This window comes from Pelophylax lessonae, assembly GCF_965119305.1.
Source record: "Pelophylax lessonae genome assembly, chromosome: 1".
Classification (NCBI taxonomy): domain Eukaryota; kingdom Metazoa; phylum Chordata; class Amphibia; order Anura; family Ranidae; genus Pelophylax; species Pelophylax lessonae.
The window spans coordinates 686,429,251-686,456,474 of record NC_138768.1 but is presented as its reverse complement, the minus strand read 5'-3'; the positions used below and the strand labels follow the sequence as shown (position 1 = coordinate 686,456,474).

Here is a 27,224-nt window from a genome sequence, read left to right as displayed (position 1 = left end):
CTCAGGCGCTTAGTGCTTCTTGGGCCTTCCGTCATCATGCGTCAGTGGGGCAGGTTTGCAAGGCAGCCACCTGGTCGCTGGTGCACACTTTCACTAAATTCTACAAAGTGGATGTTTTGGCATCTGCGGATGCTTCTTTTGGCCACAAGGTTTTGCAGGCTGCTGTTTTTAGAGGGTCTGTTCCCTCTTTGGGGATGTATTTTGTTGCGATCCTGTTACCTGGTTGACTTCTTGTGTTTAGCATTGAGTTTTTTTTGTCCCACCCCCTCATGTTTTTGCAATGCTTGGGGATGTCCCTATAGTTCTGAATATGGAGCGCTGTGTCCATCAAAATCCATTTCTCTAAATTCATTGACAATTTCTCTTAAGTTCATTGACACACAAAACCCACCCCTCCTATGGAGTTGTGATACTTCTGATACTGATCGTTCCTAAACTGAAGGCTTATAGCAGAGAGGGGGATGTATACCAGCTAAGACTGCCCATAGGCATAGTCATGTTTTTCTGCCTAGTGTCCTGCTCCTGTAGGGGGCGATATAACCCTATGGTTTTGAAAAATGGAGCGCTGTGTCCGTCAACTTGGAGAAATGGATTTTACAGTAAGTACAAGAATCCATTTTTCTCTTACATCCTCCGACAGTCGCCGCCCCTTCATAATCTTCACCAATGGGTAATTGACCTTTGCTCCGCAGGAGTAGCTAGGCAACAAGATTTGTTAATATCAAAGCTTTTAACATATCACACCCCTAGGGGGCGGTCCCCTCAGTCAATACCTCCCTGCTTCCAGCATTCTCAACTCGGTTTTCAATTGCCTAGCTTAGGAGTAGCTGGCTGTTCCTGTGCTGGGGCTTTCAGTCTCAGCCTTCTATTCTTTTTGATTTTATTTCAAGTATTTTTCTATTTCTTTTACTTAGATGTTTTTTTCTCAGCATTAGTTTAGTTTTCTTCGGATGAAGATGATCATGCGGAGCTGGGTCTCGAACTGGCCACCCTGGATCCCAGGGCTGAGAGCCAGGGGTTCCCCAGCCTGCCATCGAGCGTTCAGCTCAGGTTTTCCTGGCATATTGAACGACCCATCCCTGTTCACTGCAGGGATGCTGCCTGTGAGGTGGCTACCTCACCGGACGCCATTTGCGGTTTCGCACCGCAGTCCACTGCGTCCTGGCTGCGACACTCCCTGTCCTCAGCACAGCGGTATGGTCGCTAGAGAAGGCTCCCCACGCCATCCGGACTGGTAAGTGCAATTCTATGTGGGGACCTGTCTGTTTTGGGTGTCAGTCTGTGACTGTGTGACCCGCATGTCTAAGTGCTGAACTCCCTGTCAGATTCCTGTGATAGCCTTTCTGTGGGCTGCGGGGGGGGGGGGGGGGCTCTCCCGCTCTGCTGTGTGAGATGTATGGGGCAGACTGGGCTCAGACATGCTGTGCGGCGACCGCTGATGCGGCCCGCCATTTTTTCTCGGCAAACTGGGGTGAACGGCCCTGTGTGGTACAGCGCGGTGTTTTGGCACCAAACGCCGCCATTTTGGCGGCGATCGCTCCTGCAAGCACATGTCGGCGCCATTTTCTTATTGCCTGGATTCCCTCAGCCGAGCGGCCATGTTTGTGAAGCCTTCATAGGCTATATAGGGCGGTCAGTCATTACATCACTTCCTTTTTCACTGGAACAGCGATCGGTGGCAGCAGCTGTGTGCTCTTTCCAGGTTTTTACCTTCCTTATCCGGTATTTCCTTGCTCAGTGCTCCTTATCCCTGCGGGGGTCGGTACATACAGTAGTGTGCGGTGGGCTGCGCTCGCCGCGGTCTTAAAGGGGCAGTCCTTTATTTCATTTGATACTGGGGCATGGATTCTCAGGATTGCAAGTTTCCTCCCACCCTGGTGGGGGGCCAAGGGGCTGCTGCATCCCCCGAGGGGGCTGATCTGGCTGCTGTTGTACCGAACTTGGCTTCTCAGGTGCAGATGCTAATGGCTGATCGATCCGCAAAACGGCCCAAGTTATGTCTCCGCTGATTCAGAGGGCGATGGGGCTGCTATGGCTGGAGTGCCCTTCTCAGGGTCTCGTTCATCTCTGGACCTTGTGGGGTCTGAGGGGGAGGCTGAGGTAGGAGTTGATACTTCTCCCCCTGGCTCGCCTGAAGAGCTTGCACTCATGGATGAGTTGATTACTTCTATCAAGGAAACACTGCATTTGCAGGATGAACCATGTCCTCCTGCTTTGATGTCCTCTTATGGGACGAAAAGGAAACGCAAATCAGTGCAGGTTTTTCCCTGCCCTGCGGAATTTCAGCGCGCTGTTGATGAGCAATGGCTCAATTTAAAGAAGCACTTCACTGTGCCAAGTAAGTTCAAGCTGCGTTATCCATTTACACCCACCACTGATGAGCGTTGGTGTGTGCCGCCTCAGGTGGATCACGCGGTGGCGGTTTTGAATAAATCTACTGCGATTCCTGCTGAGGATACCCCGGTGTTCCGGGACCCTACGGACAGGAGATTGGAGTCTCTGGCCCGTCATACTTATACGGTTGCTGGTTCTATGCTGAAGCCTATTTTTGCTTCCATTATGGCAGCCCAAGCTATTGCGGATTGGACGCAGGTGCTCAGGCGCACCCTGGTGGCTGACTCTGCTCCGCCGACAACGTTGGCTATGGTAGATCAAATTCATCAGGGTGTCATGTATTTGTGCGATGCGGACTTGGATTTAGTCCCTTTGGCTGCACGTCTCTCCAGTGTAGCGGTGTTGAACCGTCGCCTGATATGGCTGAAATGTTGGTCGGTTGACCAATCATCTCGCAAGACTTTAGCTAATCTTCCCTACGCGGGATCTCGCCTTTTTGGCGAGTCTTTGGATACTCTGATAAAGGGAATTTCCGGGGGTAAGAGCACTCTCTTACCCCAAACTCACAAGAATAAGTTTGTTCGCGGTAAGAAGAATACCTCGTTTAGGCCCTCTCAGGGGTCCTTTCGTGCCTTTCGGTCGCAGTACAAGGGCAAGCCCTTGAAGGGCCAAGGCTCCCAGAAGAAGCCGTGGGCAGGTAAGCAGAAGTCCGGCCAGTCCGGGTCCGCTGCCCATACCAATTCGGCCTGAAGGGGCGCCCTCACCCGGTTCTGGGGTGGGGGGACGTTTGCTCGGTTTTCTTCAACCCTGGCTGGCCCGCATTCGGAACAGGTGGGTTCAGGAAATCGTTCGATCTGGATACATGATCGAGTTTCTCTCTCGGCCGGCGAGCAGATTTTTTCCCTCAAATCTTCAGCTGTCTCCGGAGCGTTTGCAGGATCTGCACCTGGCGGTTCCGGACCTGTGGGCCCAGGGAGTGGTGGTTCCGGTGCCTCATCGGGACAGATTTCGGGGGTTCTACTCCAATCTGTTCACTGTGCCCAGAAAGGAGGGCAAGGTACGTCCGATTCTGGACTTGAAAGCTCTTAACCGCTTTGTGCGGGTTCGCAAGTTCCGCATGGAATCCCTGCGCTCGGTGGTGGCTGCCCTGAGTCAGGGGGAATTCATGGCCTCCATCGATCTGAAGGATGCGTACCTTCACATCCCCATTTTCGAGGGTCACCAGAGGTACCTTCGATTCGCCATTGCGGAGGATCATTACCAATTTGTGGCGTTACCCTTCGGCCTCGCTTCGGCTCCGCGGGTTTTCACCATGGTGCTTGCGCCGGTCCTGGCTTTATTGAGAGCCCAGGGTGTCTCTGTCTTGGGATATCTGGACGATATCTTGCTTCGGTCTGAGACCAGTCAGGGCCTGGTGAATGACCTGTCCACCACGATGCAGACTCTGCAGGAGTTTGGTTGGACGATAAATTTTCCAAAATCAACGTTGTGTCCATCGGTTCGTCTTCCCTACCTGGGGATGATCCTGGACTCTGCTCAAGCGAAGGTCTTCCTGCCGGAAGACAAGCTCCGGACACTCCAGGACTAGGTCAGGTCCCTCAGGGACACCCAGTGCTCGTCCCTCCGGACATGTATGAGATGTCTAGGTCTAATGGTCTCGGCTTTCGAGGCGATTCCCTTCGCCCAGTTTCACACGCGGGGTCTTCAGGCGGAGATCTTGGCCAAGTGGAACGGGCGTCCGCAATGTCTGGATCGGCAGCTTTCGTTGAGCCGCCACACCCGAAGGGGTCTTTTGTGGTGGCTCCAGTCCCCGGCGGTGTCGGGGGGGCAAGTCCTTTGTCGTGGACGGTGATCACCACGGATGCCAGCCTGTCGGGCTGGGGTGGTGTTCTGGGCGTTCTGTCCGCCCAGGGAACTTGGTCGGAGGAGGAATCCTCCCTTCCGATCAACATTCTGGAATTGCGAGCGATAAAACTTTGCCTTCTGCATTGGTCGGAACGGCTTCAGGGCTGTCCGGTTCGGGTTCAGACGGACAATGCCACAGCGGTGGCCTACATCAACCATCAAGGGGGCACCAGGAGTGCCCGTGCTGCTTGGGAAGTAAACGGCATTCTGTCGTGGGCCGAGACGCACGTCCCAGCGATAACGGCTGTGCACATTCCGGGGGTGGAGTACTGGCAGGCGGACTATCTGAGTCGCCAGACCCTGGACCAGGGAGAATGGTCCCTTCACCCGGATGTCTTCCAGAAGTTGTGCGCGAAGTGGGGTCTTCCGGATGTGGACCTGTTCGCGTCTCGTCTGAACAACAAGGTGGAAAGGTTCATGGTAAGGACGCGCGATCCTCGGGCAGACGCCTCAGACGCGTTAGTGGCGCCCTGGCATCAGTATCGTCTGATGTATGCCTTCTCCACCGATTCAGCTGCTGTCCAGGCTGCTTCGCAGATTGGCCTCGGAACCGCACGCGGTGATTCTGGTGGCACCGGACTGGCCTCGCCGGTCTTGGTACGCAGACCTCGTAAATCTGGCAGTCGACGCTCCGTGGCGCCTGCCGCTTCGGGAAGACCTTCTGTCTCCAGGGCCGATATTCCTTCCTGCTTTACAGTCGCTGGCTTTAACGGCCTGGCTGTTGAAAGCCAGGTCCTGAAGGATAGGGGTCTCTCCCCTGAGGTCATTCCCACTTTGATCAAGGCTAGAAAAGCCTCTTCTGGAAAAATTTACTACCGTACTTGGAAAGCATACTTTGCCTGGTGTGAGTCCAGGGGGTATTCGAGAGTGTTGGCTTTCCTCCAAACTGGAGTGGACCAGCGTTTGGCACTGGCCACAATTAAGGGTCAGATTTCTGCGCTGGCCGTTCTTTTTCAGCGCCCTGTGGCGTCTAATTCATTGGTTAGCACCTTTGTTCCAAGGGGTGCGACATTTGGCCCCTCCTAGGAGGGAACCTTTGCCTCCATGGGACTTGAACTTGGTTCTGTCCGTGTTACAACAGGCTCCCTTTGAAAAGATCAGGGAGATCTCGTTGTCTCTGTTGTCCAAGAAGGTTGCCTTTTTGGTGGCGATCACTACGGCTCGCAGGGTGTCGGAGATGGCGGCTTTGTCCTGCAGCTCTCCCTACCTGGTGATTCACAAGGATAAGGTGGTCTTGCGACCTAATCCATCTTTTCTTCCGAAAAGGATCTCGGAGTTTCACCTGAATGAGGACATTGTCTTGCCTTCGCTTTGCGCGAAGCCTAAGCATCCGAAGGAGGTGGCTTTGCATGCCTTGGATGTTGTTCGGGCGATCAGGGTTTACCTGTCATCGACTAAGCCTTTTCGCAAGTCGGATTCCCTATTCGTTCTTCCTGAGGGACCTCGGAAGGGCATGGCGGCGTCGGCTGCTACCATCGCCAAATGGATCAGACAGACGATTGTGCAAGCCTATGCTTTGAGGGGGAAGGTTCCTCCTTTCCCTGTGAAGGCGCACTCTACCAGATCTCTGAGTACGTCTTGGGCCTTTCGTCATCAGGCTTCTGTGGCCCAGGTGTGTAAGGCGGCGACTTGGTCGTCCGTTCACACCGTCTCCAAATTTTACAAAGTGGATGTTCAGGCATCGGCAGATGCTTCCTTTGGCCGTAAAGTTCTTAGTGCGGCAGTGCCTTAGGGTCCCTTGTTTGGGCCCTTGGCTGTTGGGGTGTTTTTACCCTTGGGTTACTTGTTCTTCCTGGGTTGTTGCTCCTGTTGAGCACGTTTTCCTGTTGCCAGGTTGGTTCTCTTACCTTGGTAAGGTTCCGTTCTCTGATGTGGGTACTGCGTTGCTTTATGCGTGGCTGCGTTTTTTTCCCACCCCTCATGTCTACACTGCTCTGGGATGTCCCCATTGGTGAAGATTATGAAGGGGCGGCGACTGTCGGAGGACGTAAGAGAAAACTGAATTTTTGTAAAATCTTACCATAAAATTCCTTTCTCTGAGTCCTCCGACAGTCGCCGCCCCCGCCCCTCTTTTGGGGTTTGTTTATGTACTCTACTGCTATGCTACCAAAACTGAGTTGAGAATGCTGGAAGCAGGGAGGTATTGACTGAGGGGACCGCCCCCTAGGGGTGTGATATGTTAAAAGCTTTGATGTTAACAAATCTTGTTGCCTAGCTACTCCTGCGGAGAAAAGGTCAATTTCCCATTGGTGAAGATTATGAAGGGGCGGCGACTGTCGGAGGACTCAGAGAAAGGAATTTTACGGTAAGATTTTACAAAAATTCAGTTTTTACACGCATGCAAGGGTCAACTACAATGCATAAAAGCATCAGCTTTTACACAACTACAGGGGCATACTACCATTCACTTTTATGGCTGACTATATGACCCACCTGTGACTTCCCGGCTGTGGGAAATTACTAATTTGTTGGATTTTTTTTTTTTTTTTTTTAATTATGCTAGGCATATTTTATGGCTTTTTGCGTCCTTGGGGTTTTCCTGCCCTGCAATACAGGCCTGTGTAAATATCAGAACTGGATGGCAAAATACAAATCCTTTGCAAAGAAAACCACTCCCCCTTTATGGATTTATTTTGTGTATTTATCGGTTTGACTGGACTTCAGCTTTAAAGCTGAACTTCAGCAAGATATACTATATGGCGGACACAAATTATTGCAGTTCTGTAATACTTAATACTACATTAACTGTACTTTTCAAATGCAAGCAGCACAAGTGTCTGAAATTGACTTGGTATCATCCTCTTGTATAGCGAAGCTGTGAGGGAGGCAGAAGTTGCACAATGAGCCAGTCAAGTGTGCTGTAAAGCAAGGACCAATGCTCTTAGAAGTGGGCAGGAAGATGTGCTCAAGCCCCCATCCAGAGGGGAGAGATAGGTGCTACAGACCTTCTGTGGATGCCTGGTATGGGGTGCTACTATAATGTCCTTTTTTTGCTCCAGTGTTGCAACCTCCATGTCTCCTGCTCACACAGTGCTTTGTTGTAGGAGCAGGATCACCTGAAAACAGGCCTATGAAGCAGCTGGGATCATAGATCAACAAGGAACGGGGTCCGAGAAGGAACTCAACATTGAAGAATTGCATTCTTAGTAGAATTTGGTGGACACTTGACTGAGGCGGCCATGCATGCAAAACACATTGTTTCAGTTAGTGGTTAATATTTCAAGCTAACCACCTAGACCACAAAAGAAGATCCCGTGGGCTGCTAGTTGGACAGCCTGGGTATAGAAATTAGTCAGATTCAGGGGAGGACTGGACCAGGGGGCAGGGAGGCAATTGCCCCCTGGGCCACTCTGATGTCCTGTAAAAAAGACTGCACCGCTTCTGCCACAGACATTCCCCGAAGGATTCCTTGTGAAGAGAAGTAAAAAGTCCCCACAACTGACATACTGATTGCGGAGTGAAGACAAGGACAGAGCGCAGGCCTCCCTCCCAAGCATGGATGGTGTATATTGTGTCTGAGCAGAGGCCGATTCCATGCCCCACTGGAGACTCTCCTCCCCTTACCAGCCCCACTTGAGCTGTCCCAGCTCCCCCCAACCGCCCCCTGCTGACCAGGTTGGGAACCTGGATTCAGCCGGTGAGTAGAGAGTACCTGGAGCAGGGCTTCAGCCTGGAATAATGGGGTCAGGAAGGAGGAGAGTGGGAGGGGGCCAAGTGGCTGCACCATGGGCCTCTGGTTTGTACTTGCCTCCTGGGTCAAAAGTTGCCAGTCTGCCCCTGGTCAGATTTGTTATTTGTATGGCCAGCTTGAGAAAAACGTAAGTAGTGTTTTACTCCAGGTTTGTCAACCAATTTTCCCCAAAAGTCTCTCAATGGTCCCTTTTTTACTTCTGTTTAATACAGTTTTACGTATCGGATGCATGTATTCTAGCCACTCTCTTGCGTAGAAGACGGTCTTGCTTTTTTTTTTTTTTCCTCATAATTAGTTTCTGGAACAGAAATGGATACTTTTTTTTTTTTTTAATTTTTTCTTTTATTGTATGTGTCCCAGTTTGCACCCTACATTTATGAGAATGAACATCTGATACACACCATTTTTTATTTTTAAACAAACCAAAAATAAGGAATATCAAACTTATTTACATAAAACATAAATATGCAAATAGAGGATATACAATCCTACTTCTAAAAATATGCACATTTTGGGGAAAATGTGCCGATTGCTTGATTTTCGTACTGAGCTACTTTTTACACAAAAACTGCAGGAAATGTTTATATTACAAGGTTCATGTTCATGCAGATTTCCTGTTAAAATGGTCCCTTTAGTTTACAAGGCATGTTATTTCTTGCAGTGAATCAGAGTCGTCCTCTTCCTCCTCCTCATCTTCATCATCCTCCTCAACTTCCCTGTTTTCAATGCTTAGAGCAGACGAGGAAGAACCACTGGAAAACAGTGACATACCTGTGAAAACCAAAGATGAGCTTCTGTTACAGGTGGGCAGCAGTGTTTTACTCTACTTTCCTTGCACTGTATACAGAGGATGCTCTATTTTTTACATTTGATGTTCATATCTATTTGCATGCTTTTTATAGTTTCTCCTTCCTCATTGCCTTCAGCTTGAAATGTCTTTTTGTTACCTAATAAATGATCTTGAAGCTAGCTGAGTTCTTCTTTGCTCACTTTTGTGGCAGTTGCCTAAAGCATGATCATTTTCTACTGTGAAACTTCTATTTTCACCAGTCTCAAAAGAGAGAAGATTTTGGATGAATGCACCTTAGAAATAGTTGACTGGCTTGCTCCTCCTTCAAGAATAAACTTACATCCGATCACCTTGCACATTCAAGGACAAAGTGACGAGATCTTGTAAAAGCAATCCAGAGGCTAGTAAGTCGCCAGGATTGCTTTTACAGGAGAGTCGACTGTTGGCTAAAAAAATAAAAAAAAATAAAGTGTATGTATGTATGTATATGTATGTGTGTGTGTGTGTGTGTGTGTGTGTGTGTGTGTGTGTATGTATGTATGTATGTATGTATGTGTGTATATATATATATATATATATATATATATATATATATATATATATATATATACTCTCACAAAGTGAGTGCACCGCTCACATTTTTGTAAATATTTTATTATCTTTTCATGTAACAGCATTGGAGAAATTACACTTTGCTACAATGTAAAGTAGTGAGTGTACAGCTTGTATAACAGTGTCAATTTGCTGTCCCCTCAAAATAACTCCACACAGCCATTAATGTCAAAACCGATGGCAACAAAAGTGATTACACCCTTAAGTAAAAATGTGCAAATTGGGGCCCAATTACTAATTTTTCCCTCCCTGGTGTCTTGTGACTCGTTAGTGTTACAAGGTCTCAGATGTGTAAATTTGGTGTTATTGCTCGCTCTCTCATACTGGTCACTGTAAGTTCAACATGTCACCTCATGGCATAGAACTCTGAGGATCTGAAAAAAATATTTGTTGCTCTACATAAAGATGGCCTAGGGTATAAGAAGATTCCCAAGACCCTGAAACTGAGCTGCAGTACGGTGGCTAAGACCATACAACTATTTAACAGGACCGGTTCCACTCAGAACAGGCCTCGCTATGGTCGACCAAAGAAGTTGAGTGAACGTGCTCCGCGTCATATCCAGAGGTTGTATTTGGTAAATAGACATAGGAGTGCTGCCAGCATTGCTGCAGAGGTTGAAGGGGTGGGAGGTCAGCCTGTCAGTGCTCCGACCATACGCTGCACATTGAATCAAATTGGTCTGCATTGCTGCAGTCCCAGAAGAAAGCCTCTTCTAAAAATGGTGCACAAGAGAGCCCGCAAACACAGACTAAGGACATGGATTACTGGAACCATGCCCTGTGGTCTGATGAGACCAAGATAAACTTATTTGGTTCAGATTGTGTCAAGCGTGTGTGGTGGCAACCAGGTTAGAAGTACAAAGACAAGTGTGTCTTGCCTACAGTCAAGCATGGTGGTGGGAGTGTCATGGTCTGGGGCTGCATGAGTGCTGCCGGAACTTGGGAGCTACAGTTCATTGAGGGAACCATGAATGCCCAACATGTACTGTGACATACTGAAGCAGAGCATGATCCCCCCCCTCCTTTTCGGAGAATGGGTTGCAGGAAAGTATTCCAATATAACGACCCCAAACGCACCTCCAAGACGATCACTGCCTTGCTAAAGAAGCTGAGGGTAAAGGTGATGGACTGGCCAAGCATGTCCCTGGACCTAAACCATAATGAGCATCTGTGAGGCATCCTCAAACGGAAGGTGGAGGAGTGCAAGGTCTCTAACATCCATCAACTCCGAGATGTCGTCATGGAGGAGTGGAAGAGGACTCCATTGGCAACCTGTGAAGCTCTGGTGAACTCCTTGCCCAAGAGGGTTAAGGCAGTGCTGAAAAATGGTGGCCACACAAAATATTGACACTTTGGGCCTAATTTGGCCATTTTCACTTAAAGCGGTAGTATACTCCACTATTTGGCTTTTACCTACAGGTAAGCCTATAATAAGGCTTACCTGTAGGTACAATTAATATCTCCTAAACCTGCATGGTTTTGGAGATATTCACCCTGCATGCAGCCGCTGATTTCAGCGGCGCGTGCGCTTTGCATCTCTGACGGACCTTCAGAGCTCCTTGCCGGTCCATGCTGGAAAGTGAAACTCCCGCTCGCATGCGCGGGAGTGACTTCATTGCGGCTTCGGCCACTCACAGCGCCGGAGCCGTAGAACCAGGATGAGACGCCGAGGCAACAGGACAGTGCCCTTAGCGTTGTCCAGGTGACCATGTCGGGGCTTCGTTTTTAAGGGAAGTATTTCAGAATGAGCTAGTATGCGATGCTCATTATGCCTTTTTTGTCCTGCAGGTGTTTTTTTTTTTTTACTGAGTATACAACCGCTTTAAGGGTGTACTCCCTTTTGCCAGTGGTTTAAACATTAAAGGCTGTGTGTTGAGTTATTTTGAGGGGACAGCAAATATACACTGTTATACAAGCTGCACGATTCTGGATGGATAAAATGAGAATCACAATTTTTTTTTTTTTTAAATGTATTAAAGTGTATTTTCTCTGTCGTTCATTGACAGATGAAGCTCCAAATTCTTCTTAACCATTGGGTTGTGCTGTCCTCCTATAGAAGTAGGACACTAGGAAGGAAAAAACTTTTATCACACCTATGGGGCAGTCCCTGAGGACATACACCCACTCACTCTGTTATAGGATTCGGTTTGTTTTCTGCCAAGTTTAGGAGTAGGGCCTAGTTCCCGGCTGGAACTTCGGTCTTAGCTTGTTTTTTTTTTTTATTTTAAAGGGAACCTTTTGTTAAAATTTTAATTTTAGCTAGTTATGTTCCTGAGAGAACTGCAATCAACAGCCGGACTGGGTTTCGGACTAGATATCCTAGACCCTGAAGGTCTCCCAGTCTCACCAGTGAGCATGTGCAGGTTATAGCCCCGTGCTAGGCCTCACCATGGCAGAGCCTCAATGAACAGGAGCTGGCCCACAAGTGACTCATTGACCTGGTTTGGCCTGAGTCGGAGCGTGCCCATCGGCAGCTCCACCCTGAGTAGACAGGTAGGCTGTCCGGAGTGGCGCCCACCTGATGTTGGTATGCTGAGTAGTGTCCCCCCCCCATAGCTCTTGCACTCTCGGGGTCCTCTCCGTGGGATGGTCAAAACCCTGGGTTCCCTTCCATTTCCTCCCGCCCCTCTAACAGTCACGGTAGTCTTTACCACTTGCTCCAGTAAGGGGGGGTGGATGCGGTTGTTGCTGACCGGGCTGTCCGGATCGCACACGGGGGTCTTTGAGTAAGTTCCTGGCACCCTGGGGGTTTGGGACTGGGGCAGGGATGTCCTTTGGGCTCCCTGCGGTGGTTATAGGCTTGGGGGGGTGGATGTTTCTTCATCTGCGGGTCTGCGCCTCACGTTTCTGGGTCGGGCCGAAAATTTAGTCCATGGCTTTACGGCCTACTCGTGGCTGGCTGGGTATCTGACTAAGCCAGCCGAGTGCCTGACCGAGCTGAGGTGCCTGAGGCCGCGGCTTGTCTGAGTGACTGAACAAGCTGTCGGGGCGACTGACCAGGCTGTCCAAGCTGCTGATCAAGCTGACGGCGGACTCGCGACTGGATCTGGCCCCAAATTTAGGCCGTGGCTTTATGGCCTACACGTGGCTGGCTGTCCGAGCTGTTGACCGGAGTGATAGAGCAGCTGATGGGCATCCGCCCCCCCAACCCCCCCCACAGGGGGTGGACATATGGACTGTCTGGCACCCCCCCAAGGGGCACCAGGGGGGCATTGTTTTGCTTCTGCGTCACGGTGGGCCCCTTTTATGTAATTTATGGTGGGCGATCCTTAGGTTTAATGGGGGTCTTTTTGTGGAACTTTGGCCGGCATCTCCTTCTGGGACTGTGGTCGGCGACCTCATCTGCTTATGTGTTCAGAGTGAGCTTGGCATATAGCGACTCTACTGGGTCTGCACCCACACACTTTGGGTGCTCTGCGGTGAGGATGATTCCCTTTTTTTTTTTTTTTTTTTTTTTTTTTTTTTTTTTTTTTTTTTTTTACTGTGACAAAATTGTCGCAAGTCAGTGGAGTTCTAAATGCAATAATGGGAACCACGCCTGGTGTGGCAGAAAAGCTGGTCTGCGTACCAGGCCTCTAAAAGGGCTCTATCGGATCTCCCCTTTATGGAGGACCGCCTATTGAGGCTTTGTTGGATGAATTGATCAAAGGACTTACAGGTGGGAAGAGTACCAAGTAGTAAGGAGGGTTTTGGGTTCCTGGAGAACTGGGCCGACTTCTGTCGGCCACCAGCTCTATGGTAGGGACGGATTGCACCTAAATGGGGAGGGTGCAGCCGTACTGGCTGAGAAGATGGCCGAACAGTTAGAGGGGCTTTTAAACTAGGTAATGGGGGGGGGGTACAGATGTAGAATTAGCCAGTGTAAAGCAAGATTCAGAGTGCACAAATGGGGACATTAGCCGTAGGGTGTTCGGAGTTCCTAAACCCAGGGTGGGTATGGGGAAAGATCACAAGAGCAGCCTAAAAACATCTTATGAGGATATATGTAAACGGCCAAAATTACGAGGGTTGTATACCAATGCCAGAAGCCTGGCCAACAAGATGGGAGAGCTGGAGCGTCTGATGTTTGAGAAGGACTTAGATTTTGTGGGAATAACTGAGACTTGGTTCGACAGCTCTCAGGACTGGATGGCGACCATTCAGGGGTATTAAAGTAAATGTGCAAAGGGGTTGAGACGGCGCTACCTAAAAAAGTGATCGGGGTATTCCCTTTATCGCAGGACTAGAGAAGGTAAAAAAGGGGGAGGGGTATGTCTGCATATTAAGAACAGTGTACAGGTAAATATGAGGGATGATATTTAATAATGGAGCTATGGACGAGGCAGAATCCCTATGGGTAGAACTTCAAAGGGAAGGCACTGTGGGGAAGGTAATATTGGGCGTATGCTATAGGCCCCCCAACCTGAGGGAGGAGGGGGAGGCGGACCTCCTACAGATAGGATTGGCAGCAAGGATGGGAAATGTCATTATAATGGCGGACTTTAATTATCCAGATATAGACTGGGCAGAAGGAACCGCGCATTTGGCCAAGGCTCGGCAGTTCCTAAATGTTTTGCAGGACAATTTCATTGGTCAGATGGTGAATGCACCGACAAGAAATAATGCGGTACTTGACCTACTGATTACCAACAATACAGACCTACTCACGGATATAGAAATACGGGGCAACTTGGGAAACAGTGACCGTAGGTCAATTAGTTTCAGTATTAATCATAGTAATAGGAAACAAGGGTAATATAAGGACACTGAATTTCAAAAGAGCCAATTTCCCAAAACTGCGCTCTCTGCTAGAAAATATCAAATGGGATAGAACCCTGGGAACAAAGAACACGGAGGAAAAATGGGAGTGCTTCAAGAGCATACTAAACAAAGGGATTGACCAGTGCATTCCAAAGGGAAATGCATTTAAAAGGGCAAAACTAAACCCTGGGTGGCTAAACTCCAACATAAAAATGCATATTAATGCTAAAGAAAAGGCCTTCAAAAAAATACAAGACTGAGGGGTCATTGGCAGCATTCAAACATTACAAAGAGTGTAATAAGAAATGTAAAGATGAAATCAGGGCGGCTAAAATAGAACACGAGAGACATATAGCGGAAAAGAGTAAAGAGAACCCCAAGAAATTCTTTAAGTATATAAACCGTAAGAAAGCGAGGACAGAACACATTGGCCCCATAAAAGACGATAAGGGAGATTTGGCCACAGACGACAGGGAAAAGGCAGAAGTGTTAAATAATTTCTTCTCTTCAGTCTTCACAAAAGAATTGTGGGGCTACACTAACCCAGCTTGTAGGGCCAAACTAAACAACACACCTCAGGAAGTACCGCCATGGTTAACAGAAGATGGACTTGGAACTGAACTAGAGAAACTTAACAGGGAAACGGATGGCTTGCACCCGAGGGTTTTTAAAGAGCTCAGCCAGGTGATTGCCAGACCATTATTCATGATTTTTAAGGATAGTTTACAGACGGGTATGGTGCCAGCTGATTGGAAAAAAGCCAACGTGGTACCAATATTTAAAGGGCCGAGATATATTCCGGGTAACTATAGGCCGGTCAGCCTAACATCAGTAGTAGTCTGCAAGATTTTGGAGGGGATGTTAAGGGACCACATACAAGACTTTAGTAATGAAAATGGTATTATTAGTAGTAATCAGCATGGATTCGTGAAAAATCGTTCTTGCCAAATAAATCCATTAACCTTCTAAGATGAAGTGAGATGCCACCTAGATAAAGGTAAGCCTGTGGATGTGGTGTATCTGGACTTTGCAAAGGCCTTTGACACAGTTCCCCACAAACGCTTACTGTTCAAACTAAGGTAGGTATGGACCATAAGGTGAGTACCTGGATAGAGAACTGGCTCCAGGGGAGAGTGCAAAGGGTGGTGATTAATGGGGAGTACTCGGATTGGGCGGGTGTGGAAAGTGGGGTCCCCCAGGGTTCTGTCCTAGGACCAATTCTGTTTAATTTATTCATAAATGATCTAGAGGAGGGGATATCTAGCACAATCTCAGTATTTGCGGAGGATACTAAACTAAGCATGCCAATATCTTCTATGCAGGATGTGAAAACCTTGCAAGCGGACCTGAACAAAATAACTGGGTGGGCAACTACATGGCAGATGAGGTTTAATGTTGAATAATATAAAGTAATGCACTTGGGTGCCAGAAACCAGAAAGCAAGCTACTTACTAGGGGGGGGGGGGGGGGGAACCTCTGGGCGAATCTAAGATGGAAAACGACCTGGGGGTACTGGTAGACAACAGGCTTGGCAGTGGCATGCAATGCCAAGCTGCTGCAAGCAAAGCCAACGGAATACTGGGATGTATAAAAAGGGGATTCACTCCAGAAATAAAGAGATTATTCTCCCGCTCCACAAGACTGGTCCGGCCACATCTGGAGTATGCTGTCCAGTTCTGGGCACCGGTCCTCAGGAAGGATGTGCTGGAACTGGAGAAAGTCCAGAGAACGGCAACAAAAATAATTAGGGGAATGGAGGACATCGGCTATGAGGAAAGACTACAAGCACTGAACTTATTCTCTCTGGAGAAGAGACGATTGAGGGGGGATATGATATCAATGTACAAATACTGTACTGGCAACCCTAGCATAAGGAACAAACTTTTCAGAGAAAGTGAATACAGTAAGACACGTGGCCACTCAATAAAACTAAGTCACCGCATAATAGATGGGCCTCCTATGATTTTCGACTTGCCGTAAAATCTTTCTCTGAATTTCATTGACAGACGCAGCACCCGCCCCTCTATTTCTGAGTGGGTTGGGGTTTTTACTTTTGACGCTGCTTGCAACAAAACTAAATCCTATAGCAGAGTGAGAGGGTGTATGCCTTCAGGGCCTGCCCCCTAGGTGTGGTAAAGTTTTTTTTTTTTTTTTTTTTTTTTTTTTTCCCTGTCTAGTGTCTTACTCCTGTAGAGGGCAGCATAACCCAATGGTTAAGAATATGGAGCTCCATCGGTCAATGAACTTCAGAGAAGGATTTTATGGTAAGTCAAAAATCATTTTTTTCCCCAAAAAACTGTGTTTGAAAGTGCGATAAGATGGCAACAATCGCCATTTTATTCTCTAGGGTCTCTGCTAGAAAAAAAAATTGTGTACAGTATATATAGAGAGAGAGAGATTTTAACTTGTAAGCAACAGCGTCAGAAAAACTCTTGGTCCTTAAGTGGTTAAACTGCCCTCACAGTGTGAAGTTCATTCCTTTGATCTAAAAGAATGAAAAGATAGATTGTAAAACATTGTGTTAATAGTTATCTAGCAGCCTTAAAGTGGAGTTCCACCCTAAAATGTAACTTCCGTCCATCTTCTTGCTCCGGGTCACCTAAAAAACAAATGGATAATCGCAATTTTTTTTTTTTTTTTATTTACCTTGTTTTAGAAGATAGTATACTTACCTTACTTCCTCCCTCGGCGGCCACGGCGAGTCGTCACTTCCTGGCTTGTAATGATTCCTGGGAGCTGAACGTCAGGGATGACGCTGCAGCCCCGGAAGTGACGGCGGGGCCGGTGCAGTGCATCGTGGGACCGAAGAGGACGCAGAAGAGGATCGCGCTGGCTTCAAGCTGTCCACGCCTGAGATGGCAGCGCTGGACAATACATTTTCAAGGTAAGTATTTCTTCTTGCAGGTAAGTGTAACCCGAGACAGTTCAGAGGCTATCCATTGTGGAATGCACTAGCCCTGACTGTCCCAGGGGTATTTTTATGTATTTTCTTTTTGGTTTTAGGTGGAATTCCGTTTTAACTATGTTGATAAACATTTGCCTAAAGGCTTTTTTTTTTTTTTTTTTACGATTAATTGTGGAACTCAATTCGAGGTCCAGCGACATACTGGTACACCGCTGTTTCTCAAGCCCACTTCACAGCCTTATACTCTCCTTCACATTGCTCTGCCTTACCTCCCTCTTATGTGGCAGCTACTGGAACATTCATTTCCTCCCGTAATGCAATGCTCAGGCCTAACAGCTTTTTATATGACAGGTAACCTCATTGCAAGCTGTCGCCTGTAATTTTGTACCTGCTGTGACATGGAGAGCCAATGGCATAGGAGTTCTATTAGGCCCCTTTCACACTAGTGTGACTTGTCCCGCGATTTTTGGACCGCAAAATCGCATGACAAGTAATTTTCCATTATTTTCAATGAGCCCCATTCATATCAGTGCGTTTTGAAGTCGCACCGACTTGAAAGTAGTTCCTGCACTACTTTGGCATGATTTTAATGCGTTTTGAGGTATATAGCCCTGAGCCATTGCTCAAAATCGCGGCAAAGTCGCGTCAAAATTGCGTCGCATAAGTGTGAAAGGGGCCTAAAGGAGAATATCAGTGTGACGGAGGGTAGAAACTGTTATAGGTGAAATGGGGAGGCTTCCGTTGCTGACCTCTGCTTCTGAAAAAGCTGGTTGCCTGTTGGGTCAGGACTCCCTAGTTTTGAGTGTAAAGGGTAACTATAGCAGCCAGCCCAGGTTTAATTTTGGAGAGTACTGCTTTCAAAGAAAAAATGTTTACAGGAAATGTTACGATCTGATTTCTGTAAGCAGGGCTATTCTAGATACTGTTTGAATAAGGTGGCTTCAGCATGGTGGTATCTGTTCTGGCTTTAAAATGGTACTCCTAAATGTTGCTGTGTGAGATGACACTGCACATAGCAAGAGTGTTTGAATTTTCTAGCTGCCTTCAGAATTGTGGCAGAGAATGTTGAATACGTAGCAAACATGCACATATATGGTGTGGTTTCTTTTTGAGATCCTGTTGCAACATGATCACATAGACTAGAACTGCTGTCTTGCCTGAGTGTGCTGCTAATCCCAGGCTCAATCTGAATCTGTGCCTATTGGGAAATGGTGGTCACAACTGCCAATACAATTGTGAAAAAGTACACTCAGCCAGCACTCCTGGCTTCTCCTCTGTTTGGTGTGCCACCATAGGAAGCGCTTCATATTGTGACACGTGAGCGAGCTTAATTCCGAGACGTGCTGACTGTGTCCATAGACACAAACAGTGATGTTCAGCCCCTCCCCTGGCTCCAAAGTCACAGGATTTGACTGACAGCAGTGGGAGCCAATGGACCTGTTACCTCAGCAAAGCCTTTGGCAGCGGCAAAGTTGCTGCAGTTGGGCACAGCGCTGGATTGAGAGGGGGGGGCGCGGGGGGGGGGGGGATCTGGTAAGCAAGTATAAGGGGTGAGGGGGCGATATTGCCTAAACCTATTTTCTCTTACGTCCTCCGACAGTCGCCGCCCCCTCTAAGTCATCACTGTTGGGTATTGACTTCCGCTCCGCAGGAGTAGCTAGGCATATAGACTTAGTCAAAAGACAAAAGGCATTAGCATATACACACCCATGGGGGCTGTCCCATCAGGTCAATACCCCCCTGCATGACCACTCCCAACTCAGTTTTAATCTGCCTAGCGTCAGGAGTAGTCAGGCTTCCCTGTGCTGGGGCTTCACTCTCAGCCTTCCTAATCTTTTATTTGATTTTCTCTGAAAATGTCAGTTTCTCTTACGTCCTCCGACAGTCGCCGCCTCTTCATATTCGTCACATATGGGGTATTAGACTTTGCTCCGAAGGAGTAGCTAGGCAACAGAATATGTTAACAATAAAGCTTTAACATATCCCACCCTCAAGGGGTGGTCCCCTCAGTCAATACCCTCCTACTTCCTGCAACCATATCTCAGTTTTAATGTCTAGCTTGTCAGGAGTGGCTGGCTCTCTCTGTGCTGGGACTTTCTGTCCCAGACTCTTTCTTCTTTTTAATATTTTGTTTGAGTTTTTCTTTCTACCTTTAATTAGCTGTTATTTTGTCAGCGTTAGTTAGTTCTTCGGACGAAGAGGATCATGCGGACTGGGTCTCGGGCTGATCCCCCTGGTCGCAGGTCGTGGGTCAGTGGCTTCCCAGTCTGCCATCGAGCGTTCAGCCAGGTAACGCTCCTGGCATAGTGAACGACCCATCCCTGTTCGGTGCAGGGATGATTGGTGAGGTGGCTACCTCACTGGACGCTGTGCGGTTTCTTAACCCCCATTTTGTGCGTCTTGAATTGCGACTCTCCCTGCCTCATGTGCAGCGGCTTGTTCGCCTGTGCGGGTCCCCCACGCCATGTGAGGTAAGTGTATTTATGTGGGGACCTGTCTGTCTGGGGGGGGTGTCAGTCTGGGACTGTGTAACCTGCCTCTATTCACACTGCTTGTCTCCCTATCTCTCGGCTGCATGCTGTGGGCTGCAAGGGGGGGGGGGGAGCTGTATGACACTGTGTGTGTCAGACTGGGCAGTGTGAGAAGCTGTGTGCTGTGGGGCATGTTTTTTTGGCATGTTTGGGCAGATACAGCGACCGCTGCGGCGATCTGACATGTATTCTTATATTGGAATGTAATGTGTGTTTTAATGCACTGTGGAGCGGCGTTTTCGGCGCCAAACGACGCCATTTTGCCCACACCCGCTCCGGCCGCATGGTTTACATGCATGGCGGCCATTTTCTTGTAGCCTCCATAGGCTTACATAGAGCGCCCTGGCAGCATCACTTCCTCTTTCCAGGAACACCGATCGAGGCAGCAGCAGCGGCGAGGGTCTCCTCAGGTTTTATCCTTCTGTTCTTGCTATCCATTGCCTGTGTTCAGTTTGCATATTCCCTGTGGGGGTCTCATTGTGCTTGAGTGTGGTGCGGTGGGCTGCGCTTGCTAAAAAGGGGCAGTTAACCCTTGGTTGTCTGGCATTACAGGGGCAATGGATTCTCAGGAGGGCAAATTTCCTACAGTATTGGTGGAAAGCCAGGGGACCGCTGTTTCCCCCCCAGGGGGGGATTTAGCCACTATTGTGGCTGGCCTTGCTGCTCAGGTGCAAATGCTGGTGGCTGCTCAATCTACTAAAAGGCCCAGAGTTGCTCTTTCCTCTGATTCTGAGGGTGAAGGTGATGGGGCTGTTCTGGCAGGGGCCTCCTTATCGGGGTCCCGCTCCTCTCTTGATCTAGTGGGGTCTGAGGTGGAGGCTGAAGTTGAGGGGGTCGATAATTCTCCCCCTGGCTCGCCTGAAGAGCTTGCAATCATGGATGAGTTGATTGCTTCCATTAAGCAAACGCTGCGTTTGCAGGACGAAGTGTGTCCCCCCGCTGCCTTGGCGGCTTATGGGACGCAGAGAAAACGCAGGACGCCGCAGGTTTTTCCCTGCAATGCTGATTTTCAGCGCGCTGTTAAGGATCAATGGCGCGATCTGCGCAAACCTTTTGCGGTACCAAGTAAATTCAAGCTGCGTTATCCTTTTTCGCCTGCCACTGATGAACGGTGGTGTGTGCCTCCACCAGTGGATCATGCAATTGCGGTTTTGAACAAAGCCACTGCGATTCCTGCAGAGGGTTCCCCTGTTTTCCGTGATGCCACGGATAGGAGACTGGAGTCTCTTGCCCGTCATACTTATTCGGTTACGGGTTCTATGCTTAAGGCTCTGTTTGCTTCTCTCATGGCGGCCCAGGCGATCGCAAGTTGGACGCAGATGCTTAGGCGCGTTCTAGTGGCCGATTCGGCCTTGGCGGCGACCCTGGATATGGTGGATCAGATCCACCAGGGTGTCATGTATCTGTGTGATGCGGACCTGGACCTGATTCCGTTGGCTGCACGTGTGCACAGCGTGGCGGTGTTGTCTCGCCGCCTGGTTTGGTTAAAATGTTGGTCGGTGGACCAATCTTCACGTAAGACCTTAGCCAATCTGCCTTATGATGGGTCTCGCCTTTTTGGGGAGTCCCTGGATGTGTTGATTAAGGGGATCACTGGGGGTAAGAGCACTCTCTTGCCCCATTTCCCCAAGGCTAAGGGGGCTTCTGGGAAGAAGCATGCAAATTTTCGGCCCCCTCAGGGGTCCTTTCCTGCCTTTCGGCCGCACTACAAGGGCAAACCGTTCAAAGGTCAAGGCTCTCAGAAGAAGCCCTGGTCTGGGAAACAGAAGTCCGGCCAATCCGGACCTGCAGCCCATAACAGTTCGGCCTGAAGGGGCGCCCTCACCCAGTTTTGGGGTGGGGGGACGCTTGCTCGGTTTTCTTCAGCCCTGGTTGGCCCGTGTGCGGGACAGATGGGTTCTGGAAATCGTTCGATCTGGTTACAAGATCGAGTTTCTCTCTCGGCCGGAGAGCAGATTTTTTCCCTCAAATCTTCAACTGTCTCCAGAGCGCCTGCGGGACCTGCACCTGGCGGTGCGGGACCTGAGGGCTCAGGGAGTGGTGGTTCCGGTGCCTCATCGGGACAGGTTTCGGGGGTTTTATTCCAATCTGTTCACCGTGCCCAGAAAGGAGGGCTAGGTTCGTCCGATTCTGGACTTGAAGGCTCTGAACCGCTCTGTGCGGGTTCGCAAGTTCCGCATGGAATCCCTGCGGTCGGTGGTGGCTGCCCTGGTTCCGGGGGAATTCATGGCCTCCATCGATTTGAAGGATGCGTACCTTCACATCCCCATATTCGAGGGTCATCAGAGGTACCTTCGATTTGCCATTGCGGAGGATCACTACCAGTTCGTGGCGTTGCCCTTTGGTCTCGCCTCGGCTCCGCGGGTCTTCACCAAGGTGCTTGCACCGGTTCTGGCATTATTGAGGGCCCAGGGCATTTCTGTCCTGGGGTATCTGGACGACATTCTGGTTCGGTCTGCGACCAGACAGGGTCTGGAGGAGGACCTGTCTGTCACAATGCAAACTCTGCAGGAGTTTGGTTGGACGATAAATTTTCCAAAGTCGACACTGAGTCCGTCGGTTCGTCTCCCCTATCTGGGAATGATACTGGACTCGGTGCAGGCGAAGGTCTTCCTGCCGGAAGACAAACTCAGGACTCTCCGGGAGGAAGTCAGGTCCCTCAGGGACGTTCCGAACTCGTCTCTGCGGACGTGTATGAGATGTCTGGGATTGATGGTCTCGGCCTTCGGGGCGATTCCTTTCGCACAGTTTCACACGCGGGGTCTCCAAGCGGAGATCCTGTCCAGGTGGGACGGGCGACCTCAATCTCTGGATCTTCAAATCTCGTTGAGTCTTCACACCAGGGAAAACCTTCTGTGGTGGCTCCAGTCCCCGTTGGTGTCTGGGGGCAAGTCGTTTCGTCCGATCTCGTGGACGGTAATCACCACGGATGCCAGCCTGTCGGGCTGGGGTGGAGTTCTAGGCGTTCTGTCCGCTCAGGGGACTTGGTCGGAGGGGGAGTCTTCCCTTCCGATCAACATTCTGGAATTGCGTGCGATAAGGCTCTGTCTTCATCGCTGGACGGACCGGCTACAGGGTTGCCCGGTTCGGGTGCAGACGGACAATGGCACGGCGGTGGCCTACATCAACCACCAAGGGGGCACCAGGAGTGCCCGAGCGGCTCGAGAAGTGGCCGACATTCTGTCTTGGGCCGAGACTCATGTCCCGGCAATAACGGCGGTTCACATTCCGGGAGTGGAGAACTGGCAGGCGGACTATCTGAGTCGCCAGACCCTGGATCAGGGGGAATGGTCTCTCCATCCGGCTGTCTTCCAGACGTTGTGCGCGAAGTGGGGTCTTCCAGATGTGGACCTGTTCGCGTCTCGCCTCAACAACAAGGTGAAGAGGTTCGTGGCAAGGACGCGCGACCCTCGGGCAGACGCGTCGGACGCGTTAGTGGCCCCGTGGCATCGGTACAGGCTGATGTACGCGTTTCCACCGATTCAGTTGCTGTCCAGGTTCCTTCGCAGGTTACACTCGGAACGCAACACGGTGATTCTTGTGGCACCGGACTGGCCTCGCCGGTCCTGGTACGCAGACCTCGTGAATCTGGCGGTCGACGCCCCGTGGCGTCTGCCTCTTCGAGACGATCTACTGTCTCAAGGACCGATATACCATCCTGCTTTACAGTCGCTGGCTTTGACGGCCTGGCTGTTGAGACCGAGGTCCTGAAGGAGAGGGGTCTCTCTCCGGAGGTCGTTCATACTTTAATCAACGCGAGGAAGTCTTCCTCGGGGAAGGTTTATTACCGTACTTGGAAGGCCTATTTTGCCTGGTGTGAGTCCAGGGGGTTTTCACCCCGCACGTACTCGGTGTCCCGTGTGCTGTCTTTCCTTCAAACGGGTGTTGATCAGCGTTTGGCGCTGGCTACGATAAAGGGTCAGGTGTCTGCTCTGGCCGTTCTGTTTCAACGTCCCATGGCTTCCAACCCATTGGTTGGCACCTTTGTTCAGGGTGTGCGGCATCTGGTTCCCCCGAGGCGGGATCCTCTGCCCCCTTGGGACTTGAATCTCGTTCTCTCTGTGTTGCAACGTGCTCCTTTTGAACAGATCAGGGAGATCTCGTTGTCTATGTTGTTCAAAAAGGTCGCCTTTTTGGTGGCGATCACTTCGGCTCGCAGAGTGTCGGAACTGGCGGCTTTGTCCTGCAAGTCTCCGTACCTGGTTATTCATTTGGATAAGGTGGTCTTGCGACCTAATCCTTCTTTTCTGCCGAAACGAGTTTCGGAATTCCATCTTAATGAGGATATTGTCTTGCCTTCGTTGTGCACGAAGCCTAAACATCCAAAGGAGGTGAGATTACACTCTCTGGATGTTGTTCGGGCGATAAGGGTTTACCTTAAATCGACTGAGTCTTTTCGAAAGACGGACTCCTTGTTTGTTCTTTCAGAGGGTCCTCGGAAGGGCATGGCGGCTTCGGCCTCTACCATCGCCAAATGGATCAGGCAGACCATTGAACAGGCCTATGCTTTGCAGGGGAAGGTTCCCCCTGTGCCTGTGAAGGCGCACTCTACTAGATCTCTGAGTACGTCTTGGGCCTGTCGTCATGGGGCTTCTGTGGCCCAGGTGTGTAAGGCGGCGACTTGGTCGACCGTGCACACTTTCACAAAATTCTACAAAGTAGATGTTCAGGCATCGGCGGATGCTTCCTTTGGCCGCAAGGTTCTTAGTGCGGCTGTTCCCTAGGGTCCCTTGTTGGGGACTCCTGGCTGTTGGGATAAGTTTTGTATCCCCTGGTTTTTTTGTCTTTTCCTGAGTTGTTGCTCCTGTTGAGCACTTATTTTTGCTGTTGCCCAGCTGGTTTCCTTCCTTTGGTAAGGTTCCTTTCTTTGATGTGGAGACTGCGTTGCCTTTCGGCGCGGATGCGTTTCCCACCCCTCATGTTTGCACTGCTTTGGGACGTCCCCATATGTGACGAATATGAAGAGGCGGCGACTGTCGGAGGACGTAAGAGAAAACGGAATTTTTGTAAAGTCCTCCGACAGTCGCCGCCCCCGCCCCTCTTTTGGGGTTTGATTGTATACTCTACTGCTATTCCACTAAAACTGAGATATGGTTGCAGGAAGTAGGAGGGTATTGACTGAGGGGACCACCCCTTGAGGGTGGGATATGTTAAAGCTTTATTGTTAACATATTCTGTTGCCTAGCTACTCCTTCGGAGCAAAGTCTAATACCCCATATGTGACGAATATGAAGAGGCGGCGACTGTCGGAGGACTCAGAGAAAGGAATTTTACAGGTAAGATTTTACAAAAATTCTGTTTTTTTCTTACTTAACTAGCTGTTTATTTTGTCAGCTTCTAGTGTTTAGTCGTTTCTTCGGATGAAGATGGATCATGCGGTGCTGGGATTCGGACTGACCGCCCTGGTTCTCCAGGGCAGAAGGGTCAGATGGACCCCCAGCCCGCCATCGAGCGTTCAGCTATGGTTCGCCCTGGCATTACGAACGACCCATCCCTGCTCGCTGCAGGGATGCAGCCGTGAGGTGGCTACCGCACAGGACATCTGCGATGCTGCAGTGTCATGTTCCTGGCTCACGGCACTCCCTGTCAGATGAGGACAGCGGTTTTCCGTTCATAGAGGCATCCCACGACAACATCAGGTACAGGTAAGTACTTCTGTGTGGGGCCTCTGTCTGGGGTGGCAGTCTGTGTTGCTGTGTGTTCCCCATGTCTGTGCCTGTGTGGTTCCCTGATGCGGTCCCTGTGGGGATTGCTTGTGCAGTTACTGTATGTTTTCTGGGGGTCTCCTTCCCTGTGTCACTTCAGTGCATTTTTGGGGGTACAGACGTTTTTGTGTGGCGACCGCAGCGGCATGAATTCGCGCGGTCCGCCATCTTTGATATGGGCAGGCATGTTTAGCTCTCTGTGGGCGATTCTGCATGCTGTTTTGGCGCCATCCACCGCCATTTTGTGGGAGGTGGACGATTGGTCCGACCGCATGTTCGGCGGCCATTTTGGCGTAGCCTCCAATGCATTCCTATGGGGCAGCCATTTTCCCTAATTCTGGCAGTCTGTAGTTCAGCCTACTTTCAGCAGCACTTCCTTTCCATCTGCAGCAGGACATCGGTAGCAACACTCTGCGGGCTCTGCAGGTTATCCCTCAATTTTCCTCTGTATTATCGCTTCTGGCTCAGTTTTCTCTTCTCCTTTTGGGGGGTCTTTGTCACTGTAGCGGTGGGCTGCGCATTCCGCAGCGATTTTTAAAGGAGCAGTACACATTTTATTGCACTGTTTGTTTCTGTAACCTTGAGCAATGGATTCTCAGGATAGCAAATTCCCCCCAGCTCTGGTGGGGGTCCCCAGTTCCCCTGTGGCCCCGCTGCGACCCGATTTGGCTGCTGTGGTGGCGACTTTGGTGTCTAATATGGAAATGCTGATGTCTGAACGTGCTGCAAAGAAGAGGCCCAGATTGTCTTTCTCCTCTGATTCAAATGGGGATATGGCTGCTGCTGCGAGCGTGCCCTTTTTAGGGTCCCGCTCATCCTTGGAACCCCCAGGGTCTGAGGGGGAGGCTGAGGTGGAGGGGGTTGATACCTCCTCCCCAGGGTCACCTGAAGAACGGGCGACCATGGATGAGTTAATTGTTTCTGTTAAGGAAACCTTACATTTGGAGGATGAGCCCTGTCCTCCGGGCGCGGTGTCCTCATTTGGGACGCACAGGACCCGCAAGTCGGCGCAGGTTTTTCCTTGCCCAGCTGAATTCCATTACACTGTTAATGAAATGTGGCACACATTAAAACGTCCATTCCGTGTACCTAGTCGGTTCAAATTGCTTTATCCTTTTGCTCCGGCTACGGAATCATGATGGTGTGTGCCTCCACAGGTAGATCACACTGTGGCCGTGTTAAACAAGGCTACCTTGGTTCCTACTCAGGATACCCCGGTTTTCCGGGATCCCACGGACCGGCGGTTGGAGTCTCTAGCCCGCCATTCCTACACGGTGGCGGGTTCGTTGCTCAAACCCGTTTTCGCATCAGTTTTGGTGGCGCAGGCGGTGGCTGATTGGACTAAGATGCTTAGGAGCAATCTCGTGTCTGATGGTGTTCCGCCTGCCCGGCTGGAAATGGTGGATCAGATCCACCAAGGAGTCATGTATTTGTGTGATGCGGCCTTGAATGAGGCCCCCTTAGTGGCTCGCCTCTCTAGTGTCGCGGTGCTTAACTGGCGACTGATATGGCTGAAGAGCTGGTCGGCCGACCAGTCCTCAGGGAAAACAGTTGCTGATTTTCCCTATGCTGGCTCTCGCCTTTTTGGCGAGGCGTTGGGATACACTGGTGAAAGGCGTCATGGGGGGCAAGAGCACTATGCTGCCCCAGAACCAGAAGAACAAGTCTTTTCGAGGCAAGCGGGGTTCTGTGCCTAGATCCACTCAGGGGTCCTTTTGTGCCTTTCGGAACCAATCCAAGGGCAAGCCCTTCAAGGCCCAGGGCAACCAGAAGAAGCCCTGGGCGGGTAAGCAGAAGTCGGGTAATAACGGCTCGGCGGGTCAGTCCGCCTCTGCCTGAAGGGACGCCCTCACCCATTTCAGGGGTGGGGGGACGTTTGCGTGGTTTCCTCCAACCATGGCTGCTCCGGATCCAATTCCTTTCCAGGCCGAAGGACAAATTTTTTCCCTCAAATCTTCACTTGCCTCCGGGGCGTCTGCAGGACCTGCACCAGGCGGTACAGAACCTTCTT

General features: G+C 50.1%; 1 protein-coding gene across 1 annotated transcript in view; it reads left to right on the top strand.

The window, feature by feature from the left end:
- The window catches only part of NAF1 (nuclear assembly factor 1 ribonucleoprotein), a 180,182-nt gene that overhangs the window by 44,431 nt on the left and 108,527 nt on the right, over positions 1-27,224 (top strand). The window contains 1 exon segment of the mRNA XM_082243791.1: positions 8,592-8,733. Coding sequence (XP_082099917.1) covers positions 8,592-8,733 — 142 coding nt within the window.